Source organism: Psammomys obesus, unplaced genomic scaffold, assembly GCF_907164565.1.
Source record: "Psammomys obesus unplaced genomic scaffold, mPsaObe1.curated_primary_1811, whole genome shotgun sequence".
NCBI classification, from domain to species: domain Eukaryota; kingdom Metazoa; phylum Chordata; class Mammalia; order Rodentia; family Muridae; genus Psammomys; species Psammomys obesus.
In genome coordinates this window covers 14,966,189-14,986,905 of record NW_026596069.1, presented here as the reverse complement: position 1 = coordinate 14,986,905, position 20,717 = coordinate 14,966,189, and the positions used below count along the sequence as shown (strand labels likewise).

The 20,717-nt window shown below is 38.0% G+C and overlaps 1 protein-coding gene and 1 pseudogene across 3 annotated transcripts in view; both read right to left on the bottom strand.

The window, feature by feature from the left end:
* Window positions 1–236: 236 nt before the first annotated feature.
* The window catches only part of Trappc8 (trafficking protein particle complex subunit 8), an 83,400-nt gene continuing 62,919 nt past the window's right edge, over window positions 237–20,717 (bottom strand). For all 3 annotated transcript variants that reach the window (XM_055625499.1, XM_055625500.1, XM_055625501.1), the window contains exons 22-29: window positions 19,358–19,454; window positions 17,886–17,954; window positions 17,722–17,780; window positions 14,760–14,933; window positions 7,481–7,582; window positions 4,294–4,439; window positions 2,352–2,441; window positions 237–1,425 (exon numbers count right to left, since the gene is read on the bottom strand). In XM_055625499.1, coding sequence (XP_055481474.1) covers window positions 1,191–1,425; window positions 2,352–2,441; window positions 4,294–4,439; window positions 7,481–7,582; window positions 14,760–14,933; window positions 17,722–17,780; window positions 17,886–17,954; window positions 19,358–19,454 — 972 coding nt within the window. In that variant the 3' untranslated portion in view covers window positions 237–1,190. The remainder of the gene's footprint in view (window positions 1,426–2,351; window positions 2,442–4,293; window positions 4,440–7,480; window positions 7,583–14,759; window positions 14,934–17,721; window positions 17,781–17,885; window positions 17,955–19,357; window positions 19,455–20,717) is intronic.
* Window positions 5,284–5,692, bottom strand: LOC129690003 (cytochrome c oxidase subunit 7A-related protein, mitochondrial-like; annotated as a pseudogene).

Genomic DNA, 20,717 nt, shown 5'->3' with positions numbered 1-20,717 from the left:
GAAAAGTCCCCATAACACCAGCCTCCAAGCGCTGTCCTTTGCTCTGGATTTTGCTGGATTCTGTTTCAGTAGCTGTTTCCTGTTCTGCTCAGAAGCTGAACTTCTTTCCAACAGGAAGTCTGTAGAACCAACACCAGAGCCTGTACAGCTGCAGCTGCCAGGTGAGGATGTGCTGATGTCCTTTCAACCGGGGTCAGGGTAGACCATGCAGACCTGAACTCAGCATCAGACAGGACACGTGCAAAGAAATATTTCATTTGCTCTCCAAGAGCAAAGGCCATGCTTCATTTTTTTGAACAACGGCAATGAAGCTTTCATAAGAAACTAGGCTGGTGCCTAATGTACATGGCTGACATTTATTTTAAATAAAGAATATATTAAGTCCTCACAAAGCCAGGTTTTAAAAAAGGCATCTAGTAAATTTATACAGTGAATAGTATGTCTTTATTCTATTTACAGTAAATTTGTTATAAATATAATACATTTTTGAAAAGCTTATTTTTAACTTGAGTAGATTTATATTTTAAACAGATCAACTTAATTGTTAAAGTTATGTAATAAAGAATATGATTTAATGACAAAAATCTTATTGTGAAATAGTGTGACAGTAAGAGATGAATGAGGGAATAAAGTCAAACTCCTTCCAAAACTATGTTCAGAGCATCAGAAAAGCTTCTTTTTACAGTTATGTATAAGCCATCAGGACACCAGACAGAATGCAAATGCCTGTAATCAAAGTTCAAAACTGATCTTACAGAATTGTATGGGGCAAGGCAGGAAAATCTGTATTCAACACTCTACAGAACAGTAAAGCTGGATCGTCAGACTAATGGCTTACTGGGAGTATTGCCAGCAGGGCCTTTCTTTCCTCAAAACCACCTCCTAAGAGTGACACCCATTCGACAAGTTGCAACAGCAGACTTTGACATTTTTTTAAGATATGGCTTAATAAGGTGTATGGATACGTTGAATTCTGTATTATAAGCCTGTAAATTATTACCAGGTTTAAAATAAGAAGAAAAAAAAGGGGGGTGGTCCTAAGCATTCTCAGCCCAGCATACTGTGTGTCAACTAAGTGCCAAGTTCCAGTATTTTGCAATGATCAGAGAACTTCCTTAACAAGTTGGGTATTTCAAATGCTGCTGTAGAACTAACTCCACAAAGTCCGACTGAGTCTGCAACTTCAGCTGTCACGCATTATTGATGATAATCAGAGCAGGCATGGAGTTCTGCTGACTTGTTTCAAATACTGCAACCTGGTCCAATAACTTGGCGAATACCCTTGGAGTTCCAAGGTTATAAACACCTGTATGAACAAAACATGCCTTCAGCTGCAAACTATGCGTCTCTTGGCTTTTCAGCTGGAGTTTATACTGCGTCTGTCCAAGCCACGTGAAGGATCCATGAGTTTCCAACGACTCTGGACTAGAGGAGGAAGGAAATGGTAAGTTGCAAACTTTTTCCTGTATGTTTTTTTTTTTTCTCTGAAGTCTTACATCTTTCTTTCACCAAAACCTTTTGTTTCTAGGAATTATTTACGAAATGAACTATTTTAACTATGTTATTACTGTAACAATCAACCATGTGTTACAGTTCTTGCTATTTCTTAGGAACAATGTTAAGAGTAGATAATTCTATTTAATGCCTATAGCGGCATCTAGTAAACAATGGAGTCTGATCTGAAACTAAGCTCTTAACTTCTTGGTTATCCACATATAAAAAAAAAAAACAATCGTGTGTAAAAGAATGCCCATGATATTATACTTTATAAAACTAGAAAATAGAAACAATCCAGTGCCTAACAACACAGCCTCACTTAGTGAGTTTGTAACTAGCACCAAACAATCTACTGTGCTTGGATTTTAAGGTGCATTCTAAAATGTAACATGACATGCAGTGTATGCTTCAGATGACTTGGTACCTGCAGAGGCAGAAGGTATCAGAGCCCTTGAAACTAGAGTTACAGATGGCTGTAAGCCACCAGACAGGTGCTGGGAACCAAACACAGAACCTCTACAAGAGCAGTAAGTGCTCTTGACCACAGAGCCATTTCTCCAGCCCCAGATTTACTCTCTAATATGAAAATTCCTGAGACAAACCTGCTGGCTCTAGAAGAATTGGACAATGCAGTATAATGTCGACTCCTTTGTTAAGTATTATTTTCAAATTAGGGGAAAAGCATTTAAGAGCTCTGTAACATTTCCCTGACACCATATAAACAAATCTAGGGCATGCTTGAGTTAACTTCATCCATGTTAAGCAATAATCTGTATAATTTCAAAACGATGAATTGCTTTAAATAATACTAAACTTTGGGCCACAAAATAACTTTTCACAAAATAAATTCTTACCTCGTTGTTTTATGCCGGAGATCAACTATTACATCTACATCTGCCTTTGAACAGTTGGAAAGTAAAAGGGTGACTGGTACTAAGCAAAGACTGTGGAAGACAGACCAAACCATTAGCCATGAACTTTCTTCTTAGAAACAAGTTTCTAAAAAATAATACAAGACTTAACAGAACATAAGCTTAGGATCAAATTCAAGTAAGAAAAAAAGCTGAGTTACAAAATCATTCTAGGTAACTTATTTTGTAAATAAAATATATTAATAAAATCTCTCCATAATAAATATCAGAATGCACACTTTCCATAAGCATTACCGTTAAGCAGAAGTGTTGTCTCTAGATTCAAGCATGAGTGAAGGTATGCTGGTGTTCTGCCCACTCTGTGGCATCTCCTTCATTTAAATTACCAATGTGTAATTCACAAGCAAAAGCAAAAATCCAGGAATTTACGCTCTGGTCCAATCTAATTCTCCAATGCTAAATTACTCACACCTTACTAAAATGCGACCAGAAAGAGAGATGTAGTCACCTGAAGGTCTCCTGGGTCAGTGTGCACTACTCCTCACGCCTTCTGCTGCCATCTAATTCTCAGACCTTATGATCCACCGAATGTTAGCATCTTCAATTATTAATTTTAAAGCATTTTAAACTGTTAACCCTTTTCTCTCTCCAACTGTCCACTGCTGAGACATGACTTTCATCTTGGCCTTCCTTCTGCTTTTGCTGCTCCTTTCATGTCTTCTCCAGGTGTTCCTTTCTCCTTGGTTCATTGTTCACTATTTCTTTTCTGTCTCATCACATCCCTCCCCAGCTCTATTAAGGAGAGCTCTACCTCCTCCAAACCAGAACATTGTCACATACACACTAGTTCTAAGAAAATCCCACTAAGTCTCACACCTGCAAATGAGCAACCTTTTCAAGTATCAATCAGATATAAAACTTTTTGTTGCTGTTGTTTTTCAAGACAGTGTTTCTCTGTGTAGCCTTGGCTATCCTAGACTCACTTTGTAGACCAGGCTGGCCTTGACCTCACAGAGATGCACCTGCCTTTCCCTCCCCAGTGTTGGGATTAAAGGCATACACTGCCACCACCCGGCTCAGATTTATAAATTTTTATTTTAAAAATTGTTTAGACATTAAAGTGGTTTATCAACAAATAAATCCTCCCCTGATATTTAGTACTTAAAAATTCTCCAGGGCGGTTAGTTTGCAAGATGGCTCAGTAGATAAAGAAGATTGCTACCAAGCCTGACAACCTGGGGTTGATACCAGGTCTCCACATGGTGGAAGGAGAGAACTAACTCCTGAAGGCTATCCTTCGACAGGAATGTATTCTTACATATATACAAACAATATAGATAGATAGATTTAAAAAGATACTCTTAAGGGAATATAGTTGAAATCCGAGTCCCACTGTTAGTCATGCTGTAGTTTTGATTTATGTCTAAACCAAAATTTTCCCCCTAGTTTCTGACTTTCTGAAAAACCTTACAACATAAAAGCTTTTGCCACCTCCAAAGTGGTGGGGCAATGTCCATCCTCAGCAACACTGGAGGCAAGTGTGTATGGGTCTACGTGTGCATGTATGCACACACTCAACACTATAGTAAATCATTAAATTCCTTCCCTTCCCTTCCCTTTCCTCTTTCCTTTCCTTTCCTCTTTCCCCTTTCCTTTCCCCTTTCCTTTCCTTTCCTTTCCTTTTTTTGAGGTTGGGGGCTTTTGAGATGGGGTTTCTCTGTGTAGACTTGGCTGTCCTAGACTCAATCTGCAGACCAGGTTGGTCTCGAACTCAGTGATCCGCCTGCCTCTGCCTCCAAGTGCTGGGTCAATTCAATTTCTTTTGGTGTGTGGGCAAATTCTGTTACCAAAAAAAAATGTTAATTTTTACGAATAGGTATCTGTACATGTACACAGAAAAATTTAACAAAAATAACACTCAAACCTTTTTTGATGAAATGGATGATGAAATGACTCCGGGTAGTGGAGACTTGTTTTAATGAGATTAGAAAGCTGCTCTACTGATGGTCTTGTGGAAACTATAGTGTTTTCTGGCCTGAAAAACTTTAATAGTTCCATTTCTGGTGGCTCCTGAGAATAGACAAAAAAGATTAATAATGAAATGATGCTTTGTAAAAGTTACAGCATACAAACTTTTAAAAAAACCAATGAAGACAATTTAATCATGAAGAATATTTCTGTTTTTTGCCATTATTTAAACTAGGAGCTACTGTTATTTGCAATACAACCTGGGCTAACTTTTCCTGTTTACCTAAAAATTCTACACATCAGCTCTGTGATCTTACATAATTATCTTAATAATTTTTATATGTTAAATTTGGGTTCCAGAATCGATCACTTCAGTGGTTGATGTGATTCTTTTTATTTTAGTTCACATGTTTATTCCACAGCCAAATAAAGTGGCATGATTAAAGGAGAATTTCTGGTACAGCTGTCTAAAGTCCAACACTGACTGGTGTTCTCTTTCCCATGACGGAACAAATACATAACATTTCACTAAAGATCTGGGTGACGAAGATTACAAATTTCTATTAACATTTTACTGCAAGGTGGGAAAATCCCCCAAGTGGCTAACTCATTCCACACGTCTGACCTAAGGCTTGTGTCTTCCTTCCTCAGTCACACTACACCCAGAAAGGCTTTCATGGCTCCTGCTGAGACTCAGTCCAGTGCCTGAGGCCCTCAACAGTGACTGCCATCAATGAGCTCTTGAACAGCTTTTTATCCAGAATTTCCAGGGCAATCAGAAGCACAAATACAGCTCAGTGTCATTTCCCTAAACAATAGTTTTAACTGTCAAATGACTTCTAACATCTGACAGGCCACCTGCATCTCATAAACAAACCAAAACATTATATTCTCATCTTTTCCTTTGTATGCAAAAATGTTAACTAGACTATCCAAGTGGGGGAAAAAAAACCAGAAATAATGAAAACTGAGAAGTCAAAGGGTTTGTACCACAAAGTAAACCAGTCCTGCGTAAGCTAATTCATTTGGTTTTGGGCTGCAGAGCCAGGTAAGAGGGTGGTAGATGGTCCCCCCACAGTCAGAGCCATGGTGGTCTGGTAAAGAATTTGGTTGGGAAGGCCTCACTTCAGTTGGATGGGCACACCATCAGCCTTCTCGAAGGATTTCTGCAGCTCTAGAACTTTGTTCTTCCCTGCATAATTATATGTTGTCACACTGGAGGTCACGTTAGTCAGTATGGCAAATATGTTAGGTGGTGCTTTGATAGAAACCAGCTTTGACCCCTGTGGACTATAGGCTTCTGAAGCCCAAGCTTCAACCAATTTCTGTGTGAAACCACTAAACCACTAGTACATGTTGGCTGAGCCCAGCTTCACTTCGCTGACAGCACTAGAGAAGGCAGTTGACGTGATTCTTATCCAATAAAACTGCTTAATATTTAGGTTGTGGATATTCAATTGTATAGCACCAGTTTCAAGAGCTGATTATCAAGATTGAGGGGAAAAAAAAATCCCACTTTGAAAATATATTGCTTCATTTGATAGATTTACTGCTTTATATATATTTCCTAAACGCTAACATACACTGGGGAGATAGCTTAGCTGGTACAGTGCTTGTCTGGCACGTTTAGATTCAAGCCCCAGCACTCTATAAGACAGGCGACGTGGCACCACTGTAATCCTTTGCCTTGTACCTAGCACTTGGGTGCTAGCAAGAGAATCAGGAATTCAAGATCAGCCTCAGCTACACAGCCAGTCTGAGGTCAGCCTAGGCTACTACATAAGGCCCCTAAGTTGTTTTGTTTTGTTTTTTTCTTAAAAAAAGAAATTAAACAACAGCATCAAAATTTATCACTGATCATAAATACAGCTCTACTTATTTCACAGAGCATCATTAAAAAAAAAAAAAAAAAAAAAAAAAGAGGCATGGCTGATTTTACCTGAACTGTGCACAGTACTTATAAAGACCAAAGCAGAGTGACGGCAACACTCTCATATACAAGCCAGCATGTTCTCCTAAGCTGTGGACACTTCACTCTTGGTACCATTAGGTCTTGCAGCTCACCTGGCATTCTTCTTCCCTCAACCTTGAAATGAGTCAGTGTTCCAGAAACCACTGTTCTTTTGGTTGGAAAGCAATTGTTTCTACATTGAAATGGCCATTGAAAATTAAAGAGCTACAATATGGACAGGTTTCACAAACGTGGCCTAGCCTGAAGGACCTAGATGACAACAGACAACTTAGGACGTTTGTACCAGAAGCTCCACTTTTAAATTCTAGGTCACATACACACAGTCCAATTTAACTCAGACAAAGAGCAGAGGAAGACAGGAGGAGTTTCTGGAGAGCCACCAGGATCTTTTTCTATACCCCAGTCTTGGGTTGGAATGTGTTTCCATTTGTAAAAACTATTTTTGACTACCTTTGATTTTAAAAGTTAAAAAAAAAAAATGTATTATTAGGGATGGAGAGATGGCTCACTGGCTCAGAACACTGTATGCTCTTTTACAGGACCCGGTTCACAACCACTCATAACTTCACTTCCAGGATCCAATGCCCTCTTCCCACAGCACGCACATGGTGCACAGGCATAGTCCTTGGACACTGTGTGCACATGTTGCTCATGTCTATGAACATCAAGCATGCATGTGGTGCACATACATGCAGGCAAAACAATCACTTATAAAATAAAAAGAATACATATAATTAAAAAATTTTAATATATTATTAATATATTCAAGTCTTCTAATACAACACAACTTCTAAATTATACTGAATAAGGGCTTAAGGAAAAATTTAGTGGTCGACTGTGGGCTTATCATGTGTCATGCTCAGTGTCAATCCCCAGCATAAAAAAAGTAAATAATACTGAGTAAATTTCTACGTGTCACATGTCAGAAGAAAAGACATAAATAGTAGCCAAAGGAGGATATTTTGACACATGCCTCTAGCTCCAGGACCAGAGGCCAATGCAGAGACTGCATGTTTGAGGCCAGCAGAGACTTATAACTAGAACCTGTGTGAAAATAAAGACAGAGGCAGAGAGGGCGAGAGGCACGGCACAGAGAGACCGTGGCTATGAGGGAAGTACAATGATCCACACACATGAAAATCCCAAAAGAGCCTCCCAGCAATGGTCTTACCTGTTTCTGAGAGTGTGAAAAGGCTTCTTTCCCAATAGTATGAAGAACCACATGATGCTGGCCTTCTAAAATAAGCTGCTTGTTATCTTCTACAACGTATGCCTAAAAATACAACCAACAGAAATGTTGCCTTTTCACTTGTGATAGAAACCTCAAAAGTAACCATCTCAACATCCAGAGGAAAGAAAATATGACAACTGTACCTTTTAATTATCAATAATCTCATGTCACCATTTCAACCTTTATCTATTCATTCCATCATAAAAGAAACATCTACGCCTCCCTCTCAATCTGTTTGGGCTTTTATAAAACTCAACTAACCCAACTATTTCAAAGAGACAAATCTTTAATGTTTGTTGTTGTTGTTCTTTTCTGTAGACTTTCAAGAAAGTCTTTCAAGGAAGACTTCAGATAAGTGTGCCACAACACAGGCTTCTTGTGTGTGCGCGTGTGGACAGGTGCCTCTCAACATCTACTGTCTTCCTCAGCCAGCCCTTTTAAGGAATCTGGAGCTCCCTCCACCTTTCTCTGACCCACCCCGTACTAGGGTCACAAGTGCAGGTCAGTACCTGGCATTTACCAGGGTGTTGGAGATTTGAACTCAGGTCCTATGCTTGCATAGAAAGCACTTTACCCACTGAGACATCTCCACAGGGCCAAGAAAGGCTGCTTTCTTAAGGTGATCTTGTTAAAGACCAAGAAGTGATATATAAGCTTCTTTACTCAAATGCCAAAATGCAGGTTAACTATAACTGAATTCTGTGGGTGAAAATGCCACGCTTTGTCAGACTATGTAGTCCAGGGTGGCCTCATACCTGTGATTCTCTGTCTGAACTGAGCGCTAGCATTACAGGTGTGTACCAGCATGTCCACTTTAATCCACACACTTTCTTTTGGTTCTGGTCCTTTTTTCCAAGATAGGGTTCTCACCGTATATCATAGGCTGGAGTGGAATCTGCTATGTAGCTCAGGCTGGAATCACATTTAAGCCTTCTGAATGCTAGAATTACAGGCACAGGGCACCGTATCTGGCTGCACGTTTTTAAAAGGCGCTTTTTTTCTACTAGTAAGTAGTAAACCAAATCCATCTACTTTAAATATTTGCTCTAATTTACAATTTTTCGGTCTCTTGAAATAACTCTGTCCTAGAGAAATATTTGTCAATGGCTCTGATTTACTATATTGTCACATTATACAAATATGTAAGATTTATCTGGAGTTTTCATTTTTAATTTTATTTATTTTAAGTGCATCAAAATTTTGTTGGCATGTATGTCTGTGTACTGTGTGCGTGACTGGTACCTGAAGAAGAGAATGTTGGATGCCCTGGGACTGGAGTTATAAGCCACCATGTAGGAACTAAACATGGATCCTCTGGAAAAGCAGCCCAATGCTGAGCTACCTATCCAGCACAGGCCGACTTGTTTTCACTAAGCTCAGTTGTCTTTAGAATGCTCCAAATGTCTTTATGCTTGAGTATGTTCAATGTCTGTATTTACTGACTGGTGACAGTTTGTCATTTGGGGGTCACCCTTCTTTGAGTACTGCTGTTCTAAGACTAGGACTAGGCCTAGGTTAACAGGAGGCAGTAAGTCTCCCAGACAATAACTGAACAGGCACATAAAAGCTCCTTTTACATATGGTGCTCAATGTGGTTGGTAAGAAAACCCAACATGATTGAAGAAAAAAGCCCACAAACACTGCAGGAGCAGAGGACATCTGACAGAAATGTTACGTAGGACAGGAGACATCTGACAGAAAGCAGCAGAGGAGAAATTTGCCTGGGATCATCTCCAGGGAAAAGATGCAGTTCTTTGAATACATAACACTTATCAGATCTCATACAAGTCTACCAGACCCGCTAGCAAAAAGTAATGATGAAATTGATCAGCTGTTAGTAGGAAATGTGCTAGAAGCCTCAGAATTTCATAAGAAACACCATGTTAACAGCAAAGGTTTGAAGAAAGATTTTTCTATCAGTTGGCAACAAGCTAAGAAAATTATAAGGAAATGTCCTACTTGTTCTTTGTATAACCAAACTCTATTACCTGCAGGATGTAACCCAAAAAGTACCCAAAGAAATGAAATTTGGCAAATTGATATGTTTCATTTTGCAACCCTTGGAAAATTAAAGTATGTGCATACCATAGACACATTTAGGATTTCAATGGGAAACTGCTTTAAGTTCTGAAAAGGCTGATTCTGTAATTATACATTTATTATAAGTTATGGCTATTATGGGGTTACCTATACAAATTAAGACTAAGAATGTTCCAGCATATGTTTCTAGTAAAATGAAACAGTTTTTTGTATATTACAACATAAAGTATGCCACACAATCCTAAAGGACAAGCAGTTACAGAAAAATCTAATCATACTTTAAAAGATATGCTTAATAAACAAAAAGGGATAATAAAGAACTCCAGAAATTACACAGTGATTTATTAATTTTAAGCTAATGAAAAAGGAGCAGCTGCAGAGAGACATTATATAATAGAAAAACCTGCTGCATAATAATGAATAACAATGATTTAATTTTAAAAGTAGCTTACAAAAGACAGGCTAACATTTAAAGTGAATGCTGTTTATAATCTAAAAATAAATATAATTAGAGGTTTATTTAATTTCATATTTTCAAAAGAACTTTTTAAAATTTTTGATTGAGAGATAATACTTTTTCTATTGCCAAAAACCATTTTGTCCTAGGAAAGATGCACACTACCAAAAAAAGAACCCCCCTAGAGTTAAATTGGGGGCAGGGTTTTGTTTTTATCTTTAGGAGAATAAAATCATTTAAGGAATCTGGAGAACACTGGAGAAATGAAACATTTGAAGAAAAAAGATGGATCATCAAGAGAAAATATAAGAAAAAGAGTGATTTGGCCAAGTGGTATTGCCCATAAGTGGCAAATGGTCTTTATGTGGTCCCAATTCAATTAAATTAAAGCTGGCTTTGGGGTTGCAGTGTGGCTCTCTCCTTCTCTAAACCCATGCGTGCTTGTTTAAGGAAAATTCAAAATCTGTCTTATATCAGAAGAGTCACCTGGTATGGGAGAGAGGAAAACAAAAAATAAGGGATTGCTCTATTAACACTAATCTCATAATCCCTTGAACTTCATTTGACTATAATTTTTAAGGTATATTATCTCAAAACCTATAAAATTATTATGTATATATAAACTTTCTATCTGTCATGATACTAGTAGTCATACAGGATATTAGCTAATTCTAGAAATAAGCTTTCTCTAGTTTCTTGTATGTATTACCAGGGTTGAGTCTGAAGCAAGTATCTATAAAGTTTGTGTACCTCCAGTGTACTTACTTAGTAGATTATAGCCCTTAAACCTTTCTGAGATCTGCCGCATGTGGCATTTAAAATGTTTAGGTATTCTACCACTTGTAACAGTAACCTTTTAGGTTTTCAAGAAGGACTAGGCGGGAGGGGGGAAGCAATGACAAATCCACCTGGATTGTGTAATACCAACCACTGAGAAAAACTGTTCAATGCTTCTTCTGCTGTCTGGTTGTACATAAACAGTAGAAACCTTTGAGCTGACTGTTATGTTCTACCTAGTGAGAGTTGTCACCAAGCTGACAAACACCACCCAAGATCAGCTTTGGAATACAGACTGCTTAGGATATTCAAATTGCTGAGTTCATATGAGACTAACATGAACATTTTCCAGAACTTTGAACTCAAAAATACTAAATCCTAAAACTGCCAAATACAACCAAGTTCAAAGCTTAGCAAAAATTGCTTAATTTTTATAAAGTTTTACTGTATCTTTACTTTTTATTTAGACAAAAGGCAGAATATAGAAATAATATAGAAACAATAGGAAAAAAGGGTTGATTATTAAATCTACTCCTATAGGTCTTTGTATGTTGATACAAAGTTAAGGTTATATTTGGTTACACTAGCATAGATCTTTGTATATCGATATAAAGTTAAGGGTTGTTTTTTTTTTTGTTACAACATACTCTTTATCAACTATTTTTTAAAGTATTGTACCTATATAGTTCTTAAAAATGCAATGTGAAGTTCTAGTCCTTTTGATAGCTACTATCACAAACTGTTTAAAATGATTAAGAAATGCAAACTAATAGTGAATCAAATTGTGGTTTTATTAGGTACTAGTTTAGTTAAACATAAATGTTACCTAAGTTAATCAGTCAGTATATAGCTAGAAACAAGGAATTGAGATATACTAGATAAATGTTTTCAAAAAACCTCAGAGATATATAGAATATGGCATTTAAAAACCTTTTTATTAATTTGAGAATATTTTGACGAGACATGTCAGTTCCTGGCAGCACCCCCTTTTGACTTTGAACATGATGAGCATGAAAAAATTCTCCCTTAGGAGATGGCTTCATATGTGGCAAACTAGCCACTAGGCAAGGAATGCCCTTGCTTCTACTGCAGAGAGAATGCTGGACAAACTGGGTGCAGGAAAGTCGACTGCAAGAACAAGGTAGGCAAGTCCTTCCTAATATCTGCTTCACAGAAGTCTGTCAGATATTCTGAGCCAGAAAACTGAAGATTAATGCTCCAACGTTTTAGAAGATACCTTGAATGACTGTCCAGGCAGCCAGCAGTCTTTGTCATTCTATAGTTTTGTAAGCTGCTTGCTCTGCACTTCCTGTTTATTCAGATAATATTAATCCTTCTCAAGTCTCTGATGGGGTTGAAGAATAAATAGTTATGATCTTATAATTAAGATTAAGTTCTTCACGATTTAAGAAGGTGTTTTAGGTTTAAAATCACATTCTCCAGTTATTCAAACACTAGAACAGTTAAAAATTATTAAGAATTAAAAGAAATGTAAAAAAAATATTTTTTGCTTTTCCAAAAAAAAAAGATGTTTTTTTAATTGGGATTGCAAGTTTTGATACAATGTCATTTAGGTACAGAACTTTAGACTCACCAAGATAGGATAGATAGTAGAATACTTTTTTTGAGGTTGCTTGTTATATATGGACTAGACATTGTGAGTGTAATTTTTACCTGATAGTATAGTTTACTGATGTTAGAGAAAAGGTCTTTTATTTAAGAGAAAAGGGGGAAAATGTAGGATATTTGACCCACTGTGAACCCCAAACCCTTGTTTTTTTTTGTTTAGTGTGGTTGAGCCCTACCACACACCTTTAATCTAAGAACTTTCTGTTTATTGTAAACAGGTGATTGTGGTGGGGTTCAGCCAGCCCTAGCACACACCTTTAATCCAAGATCTTTCTATACACAGGATTTAAAGTCAATCCTAGTTCAAAAGGCAGAGCAAGAAGCCAACTGACAGAGATTAAAGAGTAGGAGGGACTTTTGAGTTGAGGAGAATTTAAGACTGTCTACAGAAGTAGAAAAAGCTTTTAGGTCAGAGCTCTGGCTTTAGCCTTAGCCTTGGGTTTTTTGGCCATTTGCTCCTGGGCTGTCAGTTGAGCTAGTGATCCTTTTTTTTTCTTCCCCATCTGGACCTGAGCTGAGAAGGAAGGTCAGCTGGGTGCTTTCTCTTCTTCTCTGAGCTAGCAGATTTTCACCTGAGCATCTAGTTCCTGAGTCTTTATTGGTAAAATAGAATGGTTGGATATCCAAAGAGACTCAGAAGACCTCGGAACAGTGGGAGCCTCGAGCCCAGAGCAAGGAACGACACAGGAGCTTCTGAGATAATGAATCACAGTAAACCACCCCCAAAGACAATTTTAATTATAGACAGACTTTTCCTGCACTAAAAATGGGAAACTACATTTCAGAACCCTTGAGAACAGGGGTAGGAGTTCAGGGTATAGAAACAATACTTGAAAAAGACATTGCAGTACTCACTGCAATTCTGACCACCATAGTAAACCCCTCTCTACTGCCAATTGCAATCTTTATATTTTTCCTTTCAAAAAAGGTTGAAAAAATAGCTATACATCAAGAAAAATTGACTAAGATAATACAAAGGTTTGAGAGACAAGAGACAGAGAAACTAAGAGAACAGAAAATGCTTAATTGTGAACATATGGTACCTAATGAAATTAATGATCAAAATAGACAGTCCACTGATAACGGGTAAGAATCGTGGCTCACTGGAGTGAGCCTAGCTCACTAGCATGGAGTGAGTATGCCTAAATGTCTAGCTTATGTGTGGATTCATAAAGATCTAATTGTATCTTGATAAATAGAGAGTGGGAAAAAGATCAGCTGAAGGACACTGGATGGTGGGAAAAAAACAAACAAACTACTGAATTAGATCAACCTGCACACTTTAAAGGTGTTTTAACATCAGACTGGAACTCAGGGAATATATTACGTTGGGGAAGAGGTTTTTCCTATATTTCCACAGGCAATGAAAGACTACTGGGTTGCATCACAATTGATAAAGATCTGATCCAAACAAGAGAAACTTCCAAATGAAAGGCAGGACTCAAGTGACGCAGAAAGACAGCAATGCAGATGCAGAAAGACAGCAATGCAGATGACGTAGAAAGCAGATCCCCCTGCATGGAGACAGGTTAACAAACCAGCTGAAGAGAGAAAGACAGTTCCTCAGACTGTCAGCCTGGAAAACCTTGATGCTGAAATGGACATTTGCTGAAGGACAGCTGCTGGAAGTAGGGAACTGAGTACCACAGATTCAAAGAGCACTTTCTGGACACAGTCTGGAAATACTCATAATAAACACTTTAAAGGCACCTGCTCACCCAGACCTTCCTGCCCATAATACTCTTGGTGAAACACAGAAACACTAACCCTCAGAAGAAAGTAAGCTGCTTTTATTAAATAATTTTCTTTATACAAAAACATTCAAAAAGTCATTATGGAATTACTAAAAGTTTTAAAATAAATTTCAATACTGAAAGTGAAATTTTTAATCAGAAAAAATGAGTATAGAGTTGTTCTCCAGTTTGAAAATAAAGTATCTAGACGTGAATATACTATCACACACCTTCAATCCCAGAAAGATGGATTTCTTTAAGTTCAACATCAGCCTGGTCTATATAGAAAGTTCTAGGCCAAGATGGCTATGAATTGAGACCCTGTCTCAAACAAACAAACATTAAAAAGGAAAGAAGGAAGGAAGGGCAGACAGATGGACAGACAGTGGGCTGATGGATATCCAGGCTGGGTGTGATGGCATACACCTGGACTCGCAGCACTCACGAAGCTAAAGCAAGAGTACAAAGAGTCTGAGGGCCTCCTGTGCTGTACAGAAAGACCTTGTCTCAAAATGCAAAATGAAAACCAGACAAAACTGAAACGTCTCTAAGTGAGGCTGGCTGACAACATGTAATGTACTACCTTCCATAATACGATGATGTTCAGATCCACCTCACTGCACTTCTCAATCAGCCTCATAGCATCCTTCGCGGTATGTTTCTCAGGATGTGCAGGAAGCTGGTCTTTCGGTTTCTTCAACTCTGAGGATAAACTTCGGTAAAAGAAATCTGCACATGGGCTTGCTGAACTTATTATCTGTTGAAAGAAAAATCACTTGTCAACGTGTTTTAACTACATGCTCTGCCCAAACTTACTGTCACTTGTTTAAATATACTCTGCCAAAACCTAAAATTCTAAAGTTCATATGTACCCCAAAATTCATTCATTAGTCTCTTGTCTGTACAGCTGAATACGTGAAGGCCATTTGAATACCTAAAAGACTTAATGAAAATTACTTAGAACCTTAAAAGGTGTTAGACCAAACCAGCCTTTGCTCCCATGAGTCTTCAAGTGTCCAGGGCAGATGAAGAAAAAATACAATTTTACATAACAAAAGTGTTTCTCATTCTATTTAAATCCCTAGAAACATCAGCTAGACCCTTGAATTGCATCAAAACTCATTTTCATTGTGTTTGTTATTAAATACTTCTGTGCACCAGTATTTTTTGAGGTGTCCGGCTGAATTAAGGAGAAACTTATGAGAATACTAGCCAGGAAACATCTAATGAAACAACACAGATAACCACTGGCATTAATTTTCCCTTTGTATTCATTTAAAAGTGAAAAGACTCCAATCTATAGGATTTCTCCTAACAGATAAAAAGTCTCTTGTAGTAAAATCTCTACATTTACAGTTTTATGAATTACTATGCATATCATTTAGCTGTAAAGCTTCACAATACAAAGTAAATATTAAATGTTAACAAATACATGCTGGGGTGGAGAGATGGCTCAGCTAATAAAGGGTAGGTTCACAACCAAAAATATAAAAGGTCAGTTCCTAGCATTCACTCCAGCCACTTCAAAAACAAAACAAAACAAAACAAAACCAACCAACAAACAAAAAGTCATATATATATTTTTTTTCTTCTGATGACGTTTTTCTGGGAAAATATCATTCCCTTTGTTTTTTCCTTAATCTGTAGTACTTGGTATTATTCAACAAAATACTTCAAAAAAAAAAAAAAAGGTGTTTGTTTCTGCCTTCTTCAATGCTCATATACAATACTATATAATAACAAATACAATAAAAGTTACAACTTTAATATAATTTAAGAATCCTACTGATGCTTCTAAAATTTTAAATTTTTTTAAAAATAAAATTAATAATTGATCCACCAGGTCTGGTGGCAACTTAGTGAGATCCTTCTCCAAGTAAAAAGTGGGCTGGGGATTGCTTTGCAATTATTGGGCCTTCGTAGCTTTCAGACATTGCTTAAGCTGCTTCCTCAAATATTATCACAGAAGGTGAGTCAGGCAAAAACTCCTGATCAGAGAACTGCCATACTTTAGAGATGTCTAGAAGCCATTCTGTTAACAGCAGTCCAAAAGGATCACAGTGTGGCTCACTAGATGACCTCTCCAGATTACAGCAGGGCTGGTTAGGGACACGGCTCAAATGTAAAAGCATTTGTCACACAATCTTGATGACCTGAAATGGATCCCTACAGCTCATATCTTAATCCCAGCAGCCTTATGGGAATATGAAGGTGCAGCCCAAAACTTGTAGGGCATAGCCTGGGAGCATAGAAAGAGCAGCAGCAGACACAAGGGGAGAAACCCTGTCTCAACAAGGGGAAAGAGAACTAAGAGAACTGACTCCAGAAAGTGATCCTCTATCTGACCTCTACACATCCACCATAGCACACATCTGCACACAAGCACATGTATGTGAGCACACACAAAATTAAATTAATTAAACAAAATATTAATGCATATTCCAAGCTAGGGACATAGCTCAGTTGGCAGAGTGAGAGCTTAATATACACACAGCTCTGGTTTCAGTCTCCAGCTCCACACGGAGAGTCAGACATTGTGACACAGGGCTGCAGTGACACCAGGCATACTGACATAAGCCTGTAATCCCAGCACTCAGGAGGTAGAGACAGAAAGATGAAAGATCCAAGGTCATCACTGCCTATACAAAGAGTTCAAGGCCAGGCTGGACTACATGCTACCCTGTCTTCAAGAAAATTTAAAAATTCACATTCTCGCTAGGTGGTGGCGCATAATTCCAGCACTCGGGAGGCAGAGACAGGCAGATCCTGTGAGTTAGAGGCCAGCCTGATTCTACAACGCCAGTCCAGGACAGCCAAGGAGGATACACAGAAAAACCCTGTCTCAAAAAACAAAAACAAACAAACAACAAAAATCATATTCTCAAACTCTATTGTAGATCATAAAGAAGTGGGGAGAAAAGCCTTTATCCTAACAAAAATCTCTGTACCTTGATCTTCAAACCTAAGGTGTAAAGACTGGGCTACAACTAAGGTCTACGGTATTACTGAGGAACTGACACCACATGCAACCATAGCCTCCACCACAGTCCACTGCGTGTCACTACAGGTAACTCATGCGTATTATGACAGCGTATGAAAGCCTTTCCATTTCCAATTCCAAGAAAGCCTATGCACTGATGTTTCCAAGACTCAGAATCATGTGATATGCCCAAATTTGAAGGTGCATCATGAGAAAAACTTTTAAGCAGACTTAGAAACAGAGGTCCCAGACTATATGCTATACTATGGTCACTTTTCCTAAAACAGAACGGTTTCCTCAAGTAATTAACAGCTTTTCTAGAACTGCAAGTACTGTGCCTATCTCACTGGATATTTTCAGAAGTTAGCTTTATGTAAGTAAAGTGGTACAGTTTGTCCATATGTCATGCTTGCATTATCTTGAAGACTAAAGGTAGGTGTAAAACTCAATAAAGTTCAGATGCTCAATATTCACAAAGTTATTAGTGATGCTAGTTTCTTCAAAGTAGACAGATACTCCAGAACTAAGATTTTTACATCAAGTATCACTGTGCATCATTGCATACCTGTTCATTTCCAAAGGTGATATCTGCAAAAGTGTAGTTTTCTGAGGACTGTACAGCAGCTAAAAAAAAAAAAAAAAATACAGGAAAACAAACTAATTATATCACTGTTGTAAGATATAAAATGGACATAGAAGAAAGTGAGACGAGAATAAAACAAATTTTACCTTCTTTTTGTTTACATCTTATTGCCTTGAAGCAAAACTTTCCTTTCTCCCTACTGGCAAGTTTGGCATCTAGGAATAAAAATGTGTTTCAGGTTACAACACATACAAGCCCAATTCATTATTCACACTTCTTGATAAAAATGATTTCATTTGGCTGGATGCAGTGATATATGCCTTTTATCTTAGCACTCAAGAGGCAGAGGCAGAGGCAGGAGGCTCTCTGAGGCCAGCCTTGTCTCAAAAAAAAAAAAAAAAAAAAAAGGACTGGTGCAGTGGTACACACCTGTGATCCCAGCACTCGGGAAAGCAGAGGCAGGCGGATCTCTGTGAGTTTGAGGATAGCCTGATCTACAAATCAAGTCCAGGACAGCTAAGGCTACACAGAGAAACCCTGTCTCAAAAAAGCAAAAAACCAAGCAACCAAACCAACCCAAACAAAAAGTTTCATTAACAACAACAAAACCTCCTGTGTTCTTATCAACAAAATGAATATTCACCAACCACTCAAAAAGGTTAAATTCAAAATCTTAGGATACACAAGCATATGTGACTCTATGATTCTCTTTGTGTGTATTTGACATTTGAGATTCTAAACAGTCAGTCTGAAAGTTAGAAACACTAAGTTAGAACATAGGGTTCTAGGAACCCACAATCTTAGCACTTGATCATATCCTTTTAGTATTCTTCAATCATTCCCTTTTAGTATTTTTGTCTATGACTTTTACATACTATGACTTATACAAATTATATTTTGCCATGGTGTGTTTTCCTACTACTACTGTATGTCAACTGAATCTGGCTTTTAGAAAATGCTTTTACAGGGCCAGAGAGATGGCTCGGCTGGAAAAGAGCTTGCTACCAAGTCTGATGACCTGAGTTTAATACCGGGATCCACATGGTGGAAGGAGAGAACTGACTCCCCCATGTTTTCCTTTGACCTCCACATGTGTGCATGTGCACATGAACACAGACACAAACACACACACACACACAAATAAGTAAAAGAATTAAATTCTGATGTATTTTACTAGCCATGAAAGTGGTGGCAGCATAATTTACATGGAAGCCACAACCATTTTTCTGCAGTAAACTTGAATACGCCATGCACTCAGAATATGCAGATTTTCCCATATGTTCACTTAATTCCTATTCTACAGTGTGAAATGCTCCCATTGGTACTGTGTTGGAACAAGTGACCCACAACTAATCGTGTCTTGCTGGTGGAAAAAGGTTGCTGGGGCAAGCCTTCAAGTCTTATGCCTAGCCCCCCTTCTTATCTACTCTCTCAGCTTCCTGGTGATAGATGCAATGTGACTGGATGTGTCATGCTCCTGCCCCCACGCCTTCACTGAAAGGGTGACTGTACCCCTGTAGCCAAAACCAGCCCTTCCTCTTTTAAGCTGCTTCTCCACATGTTTGGTCACTGGTACAGCTTCCCCAACAGAACTCAGTGTGAGGCAAAGGGTACCGACCTTTGTTTTCAGAGATGTTCACGGACTTGTATAGCTGCCAGTGCTTGCTACTGCTTGACACCTGCACCATGTGGAACTCCTTAACCCCTGCTTCATTCTGTCAAAGACACACAAAAGTCACAAAAGGTTAAGAGCAATGAGGACAAAATTAGGTGCTACTCAAGTCAATCAAAATTAACATTAGAGGGTAGGAACAGAAATCAATGGTAGGATGCTTGCCTCATGTGCAAGACCCTCATTTGATTCAGAACAGATAAAACCCCCTAGCTTTGGGGGCTCAGTGGTTAACAGCATTTGCTGAGCTTCCAAAAGACCTAAGTTCAGTTCTTAGTACCCAAATGGCAATTCACAGTAATCTATACTTCTTCCATTTCCAGAGAGTCAAGCACCTTTTTCTGGCTTCTGTGGGCACCAGGCATACATGCGGTGCACTTAGATACAAACAGGCAAAACCACTCATATACTTAAAATAAAAACAATCTTCAGAAATAAAAATATTTGATATGATATGTATTTCAAAAAATTCCACAATATATATTTCAGAAAGTTATTCAAATCCCTGTCTAACATCTTTAGAGAAAGCAAGATTACACCTAAGAAATACACTAGCTACAATCCATATCCATACGTAGTTATTAGGATTTACCATTTCTAGAAATATTTAATAATAAAAATTATTTGTAAGACAAACATGGCAATTCATATCCATATTCCAACACTTAGGAGTCTGGAGCAAAAAAACTACTGTTTAGAGACTACATCTCAAATTTCAGGCTTCCTTGAGTTACAAAATGACTCAAAAGAAAAAAAATAAATCCATTGTTGATTATGATACTTTCTAAGCTAGGTGACAGCGCACAGTTGGTCTAGCATCTGTAAAGCCCTATGTCCAAGCTTCAGTCTGGTGGCACATGCCCATAATCTCAGTGCCCAGGAGGAAGAAGCAGGGGCTAGAGACTAAGTTTGAGACCAGATAATCTCTCAAGAAAAAAAGGTATGACATTTTCTTTTATTTCTTCTGAGGCTTTTTCTCCTGAAATTATTTCATTAAGAGGAAAAAAAAAAAGTAATTACCTAGACACAGTGACACATGCCACATGCCTATAATCCTGGCATTCAGGAGGCTGACAAGTTCAAAGTTACTTAAACTATAACACAGTGAGACGCTACAGAAGGAAGGAAAGAGAGTGGGAAGGGAGGGAGGGACACAAAAAACAGAAAATTCTCAAACCAGTATGTAACTTAAATTGTATGTATGTATACATATGTATACATATGTACATATATAGTATAAGTGTGTAGATAGATAGATAGATAGATAGATAGATAGATAGATAGATAGATAGATAGATAGATAGAT